The sequence below is a fragment of the Bos mutus genome, chromosome 8, assembly GCF_027580195.1.
Source record: "Bos mutus isolate GX-2022 chromosome 8, NWIPB_WYAK_1.1, whole genome shotgun sequence".
Classification (NCBI taxonomy): Eukaryota; Metazoa; Chordata; class Mammalia; order Artiodactyla; family Bovidae; genus Bos; species Bos mutus.
In genome coordinates, this window is record NC_091624.1 from 63,246,053 (window position 1) to 63,260,005 (window position 13,953).

Consider the following 13,953-nt stretch of genomic DNA (forward strand, 5'->3'; position numbering starts at 1 on the left):
ATTTGTCAAAGTTCTTTTATAATGGGCTAGAGCTGGTATTTGAATTCATGAAGAATGGCTCCTGGTAACCCACTCCAGTATTCTTGCCTGGAGAATCCCATGGACAGAGGAGCGTGGCAGGCTACTGTCCATGGGATCCTAAGAGTTGGACACAACTTAATGACTAAACCACCACCAGAATGGCTCAAGAGACCACTAGAGTATATAGCCTCTGCAGAGTCACTAAAAGCTGAGGAATTGCACATCCGTAGACATGCTTCCTCAGGGAAAATGGAGACTAAAGGACCAATTTGAAATGATACTCACAAGGCCTGTGTGATGTAACTGATACCCCTGACTTTAATTCTGCCAAATCTAAATGGCTAAAAGACTAGAAATATGTTAGATTTTTTGGAATGAGGTACTATTTTAGCAGGTAGACAGTTATTTTACATACTTAGGCTCTCTGATTACACTTGGACAAGTAGATAGAGATTTTGGATACAGGGTTTCCATTAAGGCCTTTTTCAAGTTCTGAAAGGGCTTAAAAATCTAAACGTAATAGTTTTTCTGGAGGAACCAATAAGTTTGGCGGGGACAGGATGTAAAGCATGTTTCAGACTGCTCCAGAGAGCTCCTGCTGAAGAGGACTTGGACCTTCAAGTAAAGGTCTTCCCTGCAATGAAGCAAAAGCTCAGTTTACCTTGTGCATGGTTAAATAAAAGGGAGATTTCACTGAGATGTTTCAACACTTCTGCTAAACTGGTTCAGAAAATTAGCTAAAAGTTGGGTTATTCATAACCCTAAATGACTGTGTGAGGTTTCTGCAGTGTCTTCAAGTGAGGTTTTAACAATATATTTCAAACAAGGGGAAAAAATAAGCTGCAGTTTCATCAGTTCCCCCAATGAAATTCTTTCCCATGCTCTAATAAATCCTCTTCCAAGATAAAATATGATTACACAGTTGATCATGATGATCTCATTGAGGGCCATTTGTTTGCGCTGTCTTACACAGCTGAAATTTTTCGGATGAGTGATTATTCTGCTTTTTTGTGGGGTTTTTGTGTTGTTTTTTAATGAACAGAGAACAACAGATTCTGCCTATTGAGCTGATCCTGCAAGTCACAAACCTCTCTGCACACTAAAAGAGGGGTCAGCAGCTGTTTTCCTGTCTTGTTTGCAACACTGACTTACACCTTAAAATACAAAACAGCACAATTTTAAAATATGCTTAACCACAGAATAGGTACACAACCATCACTCTGACCCAGTGATATGATCAAAGGCTTGCCCTTATTTTCAATCCTTTTGTGTGGGAAATGTAATAGTCTAACATTAGTACAGGTATTAAAACCACATTTTATCTTTTATATACTCTGCATTCTCTAGACATGAAGCAGAAAAAAAAAAAAAAATACAATTCCCAGATTAACTTTCCCATTTGATTCCAGCAATCATTGCTTGCTTCCCAGGAGATCAATGAAACTTACGCTTTAAGGACAACCAGAAAACTGTATCCAATGCACATGATCCCCACGAGAAAATAGGAGAGTGGCAGTCTGAAATTCATCCATCCAATTGTTCGTTTATTGTCGTAATAGCCATAAAAGAGGACAGAATATTGAGCCAAGCCCTAAAATCCAAAAACAAAGCCGTTTAACAGATGCTGTGAAGAGCAACTCAAAGAAAAAAGATCGACTTCTAAGAAGAATAACAAAATGACATTAATTCTCAAACTTGGGAGATGGCTCTGACATGAGCCCTATTGTTTTGTTTCATGGAGTGACTGTTTCAGCTGCCACACGGACTGACAGCCTCTTGGTTTACTTGAAATTCAGGGACTTCTAAATAGATCAGATTTTTAACCAAATATAGGCTTGCTCAGCTGTGGAGCCATTACCGTGAAATGCCCATTGATTGAAACATCAAAACACACTTCATGGTGTCATTAGATTTACAATTTTAAGAGCTTGCTTAATATTGGGGGGAAATCTGAAATGTGCTTCCTCAAAGTTTCATGGCAGATTTCCACTTTCAGTCACCTAAGCCACAGTCAGATTTGTTCTCCATAAGGTACAGAGGCCATGTCTCAGCTCATACTTAGAAAAAACAAGGAGCAGATGAGATGACATTGGAACCAATATATACAACCTTCTATTCATCAAGATTATTATCTCCAAATGAGCATGTTTATTCATACAACTACATGCTCTTTCCCAAAAAGTATCTGCCAGGGTTGGCATCACTGTCTTCCAAAGCCAATTAAGTAACTGCTCTCTGTACATAGAACATGGCATATTTTGATGCTGTTTCCCTTATAATATTCTTCCTCTTTCTCTCCTCTCATTCACTGTGTTCTTCACTCTTAGTTTGGAGGCATTGTTTCTGTATTACTATGCATCTACTTCCCCCTTTTCTCTTCAATTTCATCTCTTTGGCAATAATTTAAAACTTCTATGCTTTGTGAAGTGAGAGGATAATTGCAGTAATAATATCAATCAATAAATTTGACTGAGCAGGGACTTCCCTGGTGGCACAGTGGATAAGAATTGCCTGCCCGTGCAGGGGACATGGATTTGATCCCTGCTCTGGGAAAACTACACATGCCATGGAGCAACTAATCTAGGGGCCAAAACTACTGAGCCTAGAGCTCCCCAGCAAGAGAGGCCACCACAATGAGAAGCCCCCACACCACAACAAATGCAAAATATAGCCAAAAACAATAAATAAATAAATAAATCCTTTTTTAAAATAAATAAAAATAAACCTTATTGAGCAGTTAGAGTTTGCTGAATACTTCATCTTACAGAATCCTCACAAGCACCCTCTTGAAGTGGCTCCTGTTAGGGGCAATCATTTTCCTCCAGTTTTGTTACTGTCCACATAGAGAAGACCCATGAGTGCAACACTCCCAGCCTCTCTCCACTGCCTCATACTAGCTCCAGGGAGGAGAACCTCATCTGATAGTAGAGCATGGCTGAGGAATGGGGACAAGCTGGGGCACCACTCTTCCTCCTCCTTTGAGATCACCCTCTGTGTTCTGTCCCTGTGAGGGGTACCCTGTCCTGGTCTAGGACAGCTGGATAAGACAGTCTGTTCTGAAGCTCACTTGCCCATGAAAAGATGCACATTCTTCAATATCCCAGCTTTAACAATGATAAATGTGACATGTTGACCTCCATCTGTCTGTTTGTCTTATTTCTGGTGAGCTCACAACCTGAGTTGACAACACACGTGGTATTATTTACCATGACTCTCCCCCTGCAAAAAGACACTATAGCTTTATATCTACTTTGCTGATGAAGAAACTGAGTTTTAGAGCAGTTAAGTTACTTGTCCATGTTCACGCAGCTAGTAAGCAACAGTCTGAACCTGAACTGGGTCTAATTTTAAATCTGTATACTTAACCACTGTGCTATACTGCTTCTCCTATGTTCTCTTTTCCTACCAGGTCTTGCATCATACTAATGTCTTATTTATCCAGGAAAACAAAGAAACTGAAGCCCCAGGACCCCTGGATTGATTCAGAGTGGTTCCAGGATCCCCGGACACTCCTTTTGAAAAGATTTCAAAGGGCCTCATCCCCATCCTCGAAGGGCCTCATTCTCACATGTATAAACATTACAAGCTGACTTCTTTTTCTAACTCACAACAACAGTACTGGGATTAAAAGCCACCTTCAAAACAACATAAAAGGAGAAAGGAGATATGTAGCAAACATCTGGTGAGCTTGTTAGGTTAGCACAATAGCTATCAAGGCAGCTAACTCATCTGGCATATGTATTATTCAGTATATGTTCAATGGTGGCACTACATAAATATTAGATCACAACCAAAGTGGGTAAGGTCCCTTTTTTTGGAATCCTGATTATTTCACAAAGGTTTCTTCAGTTGGCCTATTTCTACCTATGCAGTGAAGCATGTAAATGAAAGAGGAGGTACTATTGAAGAACACAATTTTTAAAAGCTTTATCCAGTCCCTCTCAGTAGCATATCGAGGGGTGGTTTTACAAACACTGAAAGGCTTAAAAGAGGATTTCCCCTTCCGTTCCACCCTGTGGGCCCACCACAAGCCATATGTCATTCCCTTTCCCTTAAAACTCCAACAGCAGACATCTGGAAGTGACTAAAATAGCAATGACTCCTAGCCTAGCCAAGGTTCCATTCGGTTTCCATGTCAGCGCACATGGCTTTTCCTGTGGGAACACTCTTCCATCCCCAAATCTGTGACAGAGAAACCACAGTCAGAGCCAAGTTTCAAATGAGCACAGAAAATTCTTGTCCAATTCTGGGTTCCATGCTTGCAGATCATCTACTAAGTCTCTAATTTCGGTCTGAATGCTATGCTGCATAGTCTAGTGCATAGTCACCGACACACATCTATGAGAATGTTATGATGTTTTGGTGATGTGGTCACAGGTAATCATGTACTTATTTATCTAACTAACTTTTAATGAGCACTTATTTGCTAAATGTTATACGTAGATACCACAAACTCCTTATTGCCAAATTCAGGCTTAAATTGAAGAAAGTAGGGAAAACCAGTAGACCATTCAGGTATGACCTAAATCCCTTATGATTATACAGTGAAAGTGAGAAATAGATTTAAGGGCCTAGATCTGATAGATAGAGTGCCTGATGAACTATGGAATGAGGTTCGTGACTTTGTACAGGAGACAGGGATCAAGACCATTCCCATAGAAAAGAAATGCAAAAAAGCAAAATGGCTGTCTTAGGAGGCCTTACAAATAGCTGTGAAAAGAAGAGAAGCGAAAAGCAAAGGAAAAAAGGAAAGATATAAACATCTGAATGCAAAGTTCCAAAGAATAGCAAGAAGAGATAAGAAAGCCTTCTTCAGCGATCAATGCAAAGAAATAGAGGAAAACAACAGAATGGGAAAGACTAGGGATCTCTTCAAGAAAATCAGAGATACCAAAGGAACATTTCATGCAAAGATGGGCTCGATAAAGGACAGAAATGGTATGGACCTAACAGAAGCAGAAGATATTAAGAAGAGATGGCAAGAATACACAGAAGAACTGTACAAAAAAGATCTTCACGACCCGGATAATCACGATGGTGTGATCACTGACCTAGAGCCAGACATCCTGGAATGTGAAGTCAAGTGGGCCTTAGGGAGCATCACTACGAACAAAGCTAGTGGAGGTGATGGAATTCCAGTTGAGCTATTCCAAATCCTGAAAGATGATGCTGTGAAAGTGCTGCACTCAATATGACAGCAAATTTGGAAATCTCAGCAGTGGCCACAGGACTGGAAAAGGTCAGTTTTCATTCTAATCCCAAAGAAAGGCAATGCCAAAGAATGCTCAAACTACCGCACAATTGCACTCATCTCACACGCTAGTAAAGTAATGCTCAAAATTCTCCAAGCCAGGCTTCAGCACTATGTGAACCGTGAACTTCCTGATGTTCAAGCTGGTTTTAGAAAAGGCAGAGGAACCACAGATCAAATTGCCAACATCGCTGGATCATAGAAAAAGCAAGAGAGTTCCAGAAAAACATCTACTTCTGCTTTATTGACTATGCCAAAGCTTTTGACTGTGTGGATCACAATAAACTGTGGAAACTTCTGAAAGAGATGGGAATACCAGACCACCTGATCTGCCTCTTGAGAAATTTGTATGCAGGTCAGGAAGCAACAGTTAGAACTGGACATGGAACAACAGACTGGTTCCAAATAGGAAAAGGAGTACATCAAGGCTGTATATTGTCACCCTGCTTATTTAACTTATATGCAGAGTACATCATGAGAAATGCTGGACTGGAAGAAACACAAGCTGGAATCAAGATTGCCGGGAGAAATATCAATAACCTCAGATATGCAGATGACACCACCCTTATGGCAGAAAGTGAAGAGGAACTCAAAAGCCTCTTGATGAAAGTGAAAGCGGAGAGTGAAAAAGTTGGCTTAAAGCTCAACATTCAGAAAATGAAGATTATGGCATCCGGTCCCATCACTTCATGGGAAATAGATGGGGAAACAGTGGAAACAGTGTCAGACTTTATTTTTCTGGGCTCCAAAATCACTGCAGATGGTGACTGCAGCCATGAAATTAAAAGACGTTTACTCCTTGGAAGGAAAGTTATGACCAACCTAGATAGCATGTTCAAAAGCAGAGACATTACTTTGCCAACAAAGGTTCATCTAGTCAAGGCAATGGTTTTTCCTGTAGTCATGTATGGATGTGAGAGTTGGACTGTGAAGAAGTCTGAGCGCCGAAGAACTGATGCTTTTGAACTGTGGTATTGGAGAAGACTCTTGAGAGTCCCTTGGACTGCAATGAGATCCAACCAGTCCATTGTGAAGGAGATCAGCCCTGGGATTTCTTTGGAAGGAATGATGCTAAAGCTGAAACTCCAGTACTTTGGCCACCTCATGCAAAGAGTTGACTCATTGGCAAAGACTGATGCAGGGAGGGATTGGGGGCAGGAGGAGAAGGGGAGGACAGAGGATGAGATGGCTGGATGGCATCACTGACTCGATGGACGTGAGTCTCAGTGAACTCGGGGAGTTGGTGATGGACAGGGAGGCCTGGCGTGCTGCAATTCATGGGGTCGCAAAGAGTCGGACACGACTGAGCGACTGATCTGATCTGATCTGATACATAGATGGAATGGGAGACTGGATTACATAGCCCCTTAAGAAAAGTTTTACATCTAAATCCCTTTTTAACCGTACTGGCTTCTGTAAAGAAAAATCCCATTTGCCTTTTGTGTCATGATCCACAATAACAAAAAGGTGGAAATTCTAGATCATATGCTCAACACCTATTACACATCTCACTTCATTTGAATGTTCCACAGGAATCTTGACCTTAGTACATTTTAAAAGTTTTCCCAAACATTTTAAAAGCTTTTCCCTCCGACCTCAGGAAATGATCCATCAACCCATGATTACCTCGGCCAGAAACTTGGACATTTTCACTATCTTCCCATGTGTGTACTATAAGATGCATGCAGCCACTCACTAAGCCCTTAGTTTCTGCCTCATTACATATCTGATACTCATCCCTTCTCTGTACACCACCACCATTTATAGGACTCCCTGCCTTCAACTTATGAAAACAAACCTGTACCATATTGACAGAGAGTCTTCTAAAGGGTAACTCTGACCATGTTTCTATCCTAATTCAAAACCATCATGTTCTCCACTGCCCAGTGAATAAAGTCTGAGTCTTCAGCATAATGAATGTGACGGTCCTGCCTGATTATACCCTTGTTTTTCATATGGCATGCTCATCTTCCACCACTCTTATCTCTCCTTACATACCAGCTTGGCGGAATCACTCATAGATATTGAGTGCACAGCACTGTTTATTGCCTCCACACCTTTGTACATACAGATCCCTCTGCTAAGAATACTATTCCCTGTTACTCTCCCCATTTCAGAGCCTAGGTTATTCCTACTGTTTCTTTAAAATTAGGTGAAAAAACCTTTGTAAAGACTTCACTGATTTCTAGGCCACAGTCAGGTGAATGAGGAAATGAATGATCGTTTCTTTCATTTGCACAGAGTGCCACTAGATGAACTTCATCCCATCCCTCCTCTAGCTTTTTACTCACTCCACCCCAGGGAAGATATAGTGGCGTCTCTGATAGATCAATGAAGTAACTTGGCTCGCCTTTCAAATTTAGAATTCAGAGGAGAAACAGAGTTACTGTTTACTGGATCCTCTAAGAAAGCCAGTAAACTGAATCTCAGTAAATTCCAACACTGAATCCTCCTTCATTATGCCTCCATGTGCCCAGGACACACATCTGTGAGCTTGAGATTGTCACCTTGTACGGCATTCATTTGTTTGCATGTCCAAAGAGACCATAATGTCCCTGTAGACAAGGAGTATATATCAGCTTTGTATTTCTAGAATCCCACACTCATCTTTGTGGAATGATTAAACGAACAGAGAAATTGCTTCTGTAGTCATTAGCAATCCTCAGTTAAGTTAAGCTCCTTCAAATTATCATCTAAACTACCCTTTTCTATCATTCTGCTCTCTACTACTCATTTTAATAAAACAGAGTAAATCATTCAAGACAGAAACATGAAAATAATGATTTTATGTTGGGATTAAATGAGTCAAAACACCAAGAAAATATCTGACAAAACTCTTCAATTTTTCCTACTGTTTAATTGCCTAAAACTCATAAATGAGACAATCCCGGTGCTGTAAAATGAGATGCTACATGTGATTTCTTTCCACATAGGAAAAATGATCTTTTGTTTCACAAGAGGAGATTAAAGGGATTATATTATGGGGTTTTGTCATTCTGTATAAATCTGCCCACTACTTCTTTAAAGTCATAAAATGTCAAGTCATACATGAAAAGTGATGTGTGTAGTTATCTAGACACAGGTTGTACTGGGAACACTTTAGTATTATCTAGTATTTAAATATTATCTTAGTATTTTAAAAGGAGTTTTTGAGGAATAAAAATACCCGCAAAATGTAGAGTAAATATTGAAATGGCTTAGAAAAAATTTAAATCCCCAGGTTTTAAAATCCAATATGAACAGCCTACATTTTATTTCAAATATTTAAGATTATCAAATGTAAATAATTTCAAGTACAATATATAAGCAAATAATATCCATAAGTGATATATGATGATGAAATATCGGATAGAGTTTTTACTGAATTGCTTTCAAAAGTTTGTAAACTTAAGTAATCTATTTGTCACAGCTGAAGTTAGACTCATAACTTGGGGTTGCTTGTTTATATTACAGAATATAATTTAATAGGTTGTAAGGTTCTAATCTAACTCAACAACTCAGCCTTTCAGCTGAATTTACCAAGCTCAGCCTACTAGGTTGGTGCCAATATTTAGATATCAGCAAATTCCTCCCAGGTAAACTGAGCTCTTCTTCTTTTTTTTTTTTTTTAAATTTTATTTTATTTTTAAACTTTACAATATTGTATTGGTTTTGCCAAATATTGAAATGAATCCGCCACAGGTATACACGTGTTCCCCATCCTAAACCCTCCTCCCTCCTCCCTCCCCATACCATCCCTCTGGGTCGTCCCAGTGCACCAGCCCCAAGCATCCAGTATCGTGCATTGAACCTGGACTGGCGACTCATTTCATACATGATAGTATACATGTTTCAATGCCATTCTCCCAAATCTTCCCACCCTCTCCCTCTCCCACAGAGTCCATAAGACTGTTCTATACATCAGTGTCTCTTTTGCTGAGCTCTTCTAAACAATCTTAGTCTCTCACTTCTGGACATATTGATAGACTCTCCTTTGGTCTCCTCACGTTAATCTTGCCTTTCTCCAACCTGTTGGTCTTTTCAAAATCCAAGTTTGATAATGTCACTACTCACTCACCACTCAAATTATGTTCAATTACTCTGAGAAAAAGTAAAGTGTTATGGTCTAGATTCTAGATGGTCTAACATGTTTTAATATCCTTTTATCTCTCTAACGATATCTGTCCCTGATGCCCCTTCACACTCTCAGCTTTAGTTTCGCCAGCTTTCACTCTGTCCTTTAAATAAGGCAGACCTCTCTCATCACAGGACATTTACAGATGCTGTTCTCACTGCCTATAATGTCTATTTTCCCTGGTTCTTCAAAGCCCAATTCAAATGTTATTTTCTCAGAAAAACTCCTGCTCTTATCCACCTCCCTCTCTTAGGCCATAAACCAAGTTTCCTGATACATGTTCTCTTAATACTGTTTAGCTTTCTTTCATAGCACATGGCACAGTTGCAATCACATTTATTTTTATGATTATTTGATTACAGAGATTTTGTTGGTTTTTGTTCAACTTTGCTTAATGCCTGGCACACTACCTGGCACCTGGCAAATCTTCAATAAATGTTCACTTAATTAATGAGAAGACTTGTTTCTGTGATGGTTTCTAAAGAAGAAAACAACGTTTTCATGTATTAGTATTAGTATTAAAAACTAATACTCCTATAGTATTAGTACTCCTATAGAAATGTTTTCATGTATTAGTACTAAAAACTAATACTAATTATTAAACTAATTAGTATTAGTTTTCATGTATTAGTATTAGTTTTCATAGTATTAGGATCATAGGCATCCCAAAGTTTTGCAAAAAGAAAGCTCATCTTTGGTTTGGCAGGTACAGCTTAAAGAAGATACTTTAAGAGATACTTAAAAATAGGAGTTGTTGCTGAAGCAAAGAAAGACGATCCCAAGGAATCAGTTCTCCAAATTCAGGATAACAAAAGGATACCAAGAAAGCCAAGAGCAGACCCAGGGATCTTTCCTATTACAGGCTATAAAAGTGTCATAAACAAGTCCTTAAGAAGCCTATGAAGCAAGAAAAAGACCTATGAATGGGAACAGAATTTGATATGCCTCATTTTAAACCATACTGAATGAGCCTGTTGAATCAGAAGACCTGCATTGGACATTGAGGAAGTGAAGCAAATGTGGGAGCCAGGGGTGAACAGCCCTTAGATGCTGCCAATCCCAGCACCATATGCCCGAGCAGTACCTGCCTCTGTTCAGTGCAGCCTTTATAGGAGTCTCATCATGTACACAGGTGAGCGGATGCTCACCCCTTCCAACCTTAGGATCTCCATTCCAGGGAAGAGCCATATCTCTGGATGGATTTGGAAATCTACAGGAGGCTTAGCAGCCTGGCATGGGGTACTACTTTTGCCCTCACTGGGGAATTATTTATGTTCTAGGAGTTCAGAGTCTGCTGAGTCAGCTTTGAGCTAGGCTGAGACAATAGCTTTGGCTAAGGGGCCATGCCTTGAAACTTGTTGAAACTAAGTAATCCCAATATGGGCTTCCTTGGTGGCTCAGTGGATAAATAAGAGACTGCCTGCAATGCAGGAGACACAGGCTCAATCCCTGGGTTGAGAAGATCCTCTGGAGAAGGAAATGGCAACCCACTCCAGTATTCTTGCCTGGGAAATCCCAGGACAGAAGAGTCTGGGGGGCTACCCCCCATGGGGGTCTCAAGAGTAGACACCATCAACAACAATATAGCAGCTGCTCAGACCCTCTTCAAAAGACAGTGACATGGGTAAAGGGAGGCAAAAAATACAAACTTCCAGTTATAAAATAGGGAAGTCATGGGGATATAACATACAGCATGGTGACTGTAGTTAATAATACTGTATGCATACCTGAAAATTGCTAAAAGAATCATGGACAAAGCTGCCTACCATTTCAGTAAACAGAGGACATGGCAGCCATCAAGCCATTTGCTGCTGCAGGTACCCTCAACCATACACTTTTAAGACAATTCAGGAGAGAAAAATAGGATACCAGTCCTAGATAGTTAAGAACCATATAGTTAAGAAATGAATCATTTCAATGAAACCAGACTCTTGCATCTTCCTCACACAAACAAATGCACTAAAATTATTAACTTGAGAGGTTTGTTCTTTTGTGACTAGCAGCAATCCTTTTATGTTCCACTATATGGGCTACGTTTTGTTTTTGTTCTTTCCCAGCAAAGATTCCTATATATCCTGACTCTTCCCTTACCTCATTGGAACAATCCCCAGAGCAATCTGAGAGACTGCCACCCCAGGCTATGAATCTCAGTAAAGCCATCGAATAAAGCATAATTTTAAACTTTTAGGTTATGCATTGTTTTCAGCAGACGGAGCGAATCTTGAAATTTCTCATCACAAGAAAAACAAATTCAGTAACTATGTTATGTACAGTAAAAGTCATTACTAGACTTACTGTGGTAACCATTTGCAACATATATAAAAATACTAAATCATGATGCTATATACCTTAAAACGAATATAATGTTTTAGTCAATTTTACCTCAATTTTAAAAAGGGGAGCTCTCTAAAAACAAAGATACATTTGAACTACTGAAACATTTCTAAAGAAAGAATGCATCATTCCATATGTGAATCACAAAAATATCTCTTCTAAATGTGGCTGGTACAGTAAGAGATGAAGGAACTTCAAGAACTGAGACTGTCTGAGAGTGGATGCCCTGGCTTTAGAAGATCACTACTTAAAAGAAACATTGATGCCAATAAAACAAGGGCCTGAACTGCTGTTTATTAACATTTAGACTGTTTGTGACAGTCTCCTTTGAGGATAGACCTCAAAAATGAGATGTGGCAAAAGTGGGCAGAAGGCATAGGCTTGGGATGATATGTTAGAATAAAACAAACAATTTTACATTGTCAGCCACATTTTAGTTTGAATTTCAATACCTTCTTTAATTATCTGTGCCGTCTTTGGGAAACCCAGTGAACCTCCCTGAGTCCCAATCTCCTCAAATATAAAAAGATTATTGATCTTCATCTTGAAGCATTGTTATATAAAGATAAAATTTAATGTATGTGCCTGTTTAATACATAATGGGTATAAACTCTCCTCTTCTCACCACATCTCCCTATCTGTGATGACCAGGGGAAAAGGGAAGACAAAGTTTGACTCACCATTTGTCTCCATCCACAATGTATAAAATGCCCTCAAGCTGGAAAGCTAAATGCATTTCCCTTTACTCACAGCTCAAATCTTTACCCACATGATCTCACTGTCTGATAACAGCTCAAGCTCATTCCAAATTCCACCTCAGTTGCTCCCTGTCTCTCTCACAAGAATATCAAAGCTCTATAGTCTCTTCATCATTCCTACATCATTCTTGTGTCTCCAAATATCATGCCAACGAAGACAGCCTCTTACTGACTTAAATCTGTTCTTCTAATTCTATTGCTTCAAATAATACTATTTCTGTCAATTTGATTAATAATATCCATATTATATCACCTTTCTATTTCTTACTATTTTAATAAAATATACTTTTCTCTTACCCAGTAAGACCCACAACAGGGTATATAATAAAAATAAATTAAAAATATGGTGCTTTGTAAATGGTGACTTTGAGAATCCATAAGACTGGCTGGCCTTGCATATATCAAATGGTACTCAACTGCTATTAATTAAAGGGAATTTGGATGAGCTCCAAAGGGATACTTCTGAGTGAGGAGGGGGAGTGTCCAGAGAGACATTCCAAGGTTCTAACATAAACTCAACAGAGAAGCAGCTCCCCACAAACTTGCCACCTCCACCCTGAAAATTTTCTGATCCTTCTCGACTTATAGGATCTTATACCACAAGAGGTCATGCTTGCATCTATTTTACAGTGTTCTGTAAGTTGATTGTGCTTGTCTGTATCTGTGTCTATATGATACTGCTTAACTAATCTGATATATTAACATTCTTAAATGAAGGGAAAAAAGCTCATGTTCTGATTGGACCATTTAGGCACCAGTCATCTCTACCCTGGGCCTAAAACTTTTTCTCCTGGCATCTCTGGGCTCTTTGGAAGTACAGAATTCTGGGTTTCCAGGGACCTCAAGGATATCTGGCCAAAGGTTTCTGCCATGGTACTATGATAGATGAAATAGTGGGCTGTCGAGTTAGATCACTTGATAATACAGAGAGGGCACCTCTATGAGGTAACTGTTCAGAGCAGCAAGTAAAGAATTCAGGCAAGGTTAAATATTGAACCTTTCTACTTGAGAAGCTAATTTAGAATTGCATGTTTATTACAAAAGGTGGAAAAGGGATCCAACCACTCAACTCCTTTTCCCCTTGCAAGATACAGCATTAAATGGAGTCAGTTTTTGTTCCAGAAACTGTCAATGAGAAGGATGTTAGAAATTATGACAAAAAACTGACTGATGTGATATAGGACAGAGAAAGAACACTAGATTAAGAGGGTTTTATTAGCCATAAGACCTCAAACATGCTTCTATGACTCAATGTTTCCCTAACTTTATAATGTGAGACATGGGATAGAAAGTCTGTATGAGATTAAAATTCTCATTACTCTCTTAAGTCTCTTATTTGTGATATGTCAAACAATTGAGTGATCATGGTCCTCAGAAAAAAATTAAGAAAGAAATAAGTGCATACCATTACTTTAATGACTTTTTTTCTTGACCTTTCAATAATCTCTCATGGCCTTAGAATAATTTCTAGGTTG

The 13,953-nt window shown here is 39.2% G+C and overlaps 1 protein-coding gene across 1 annotated transcript in view; it reads right to left on the reverse strand.

Annotated features, from left to right (window-relative positions):
• TMC1 (transmembrane channel like 1) overlaps positions 1-13,953 on the reverse strand; it is a 163,012-nt gene that overhangs the window by 45,645 nt on the left and 103,414 nt on the right. The window contains exon 10 of the mRNA XM_005887852.2: positions 1,470-1,612. Within this exon, the coding sequence (XP_005887914.1) occupies positions 1,470-1,612 (143 nt within the window). The remainder of the gene's footprint in view (positions 1-1,469; positions 1,613-13,953) is intronic.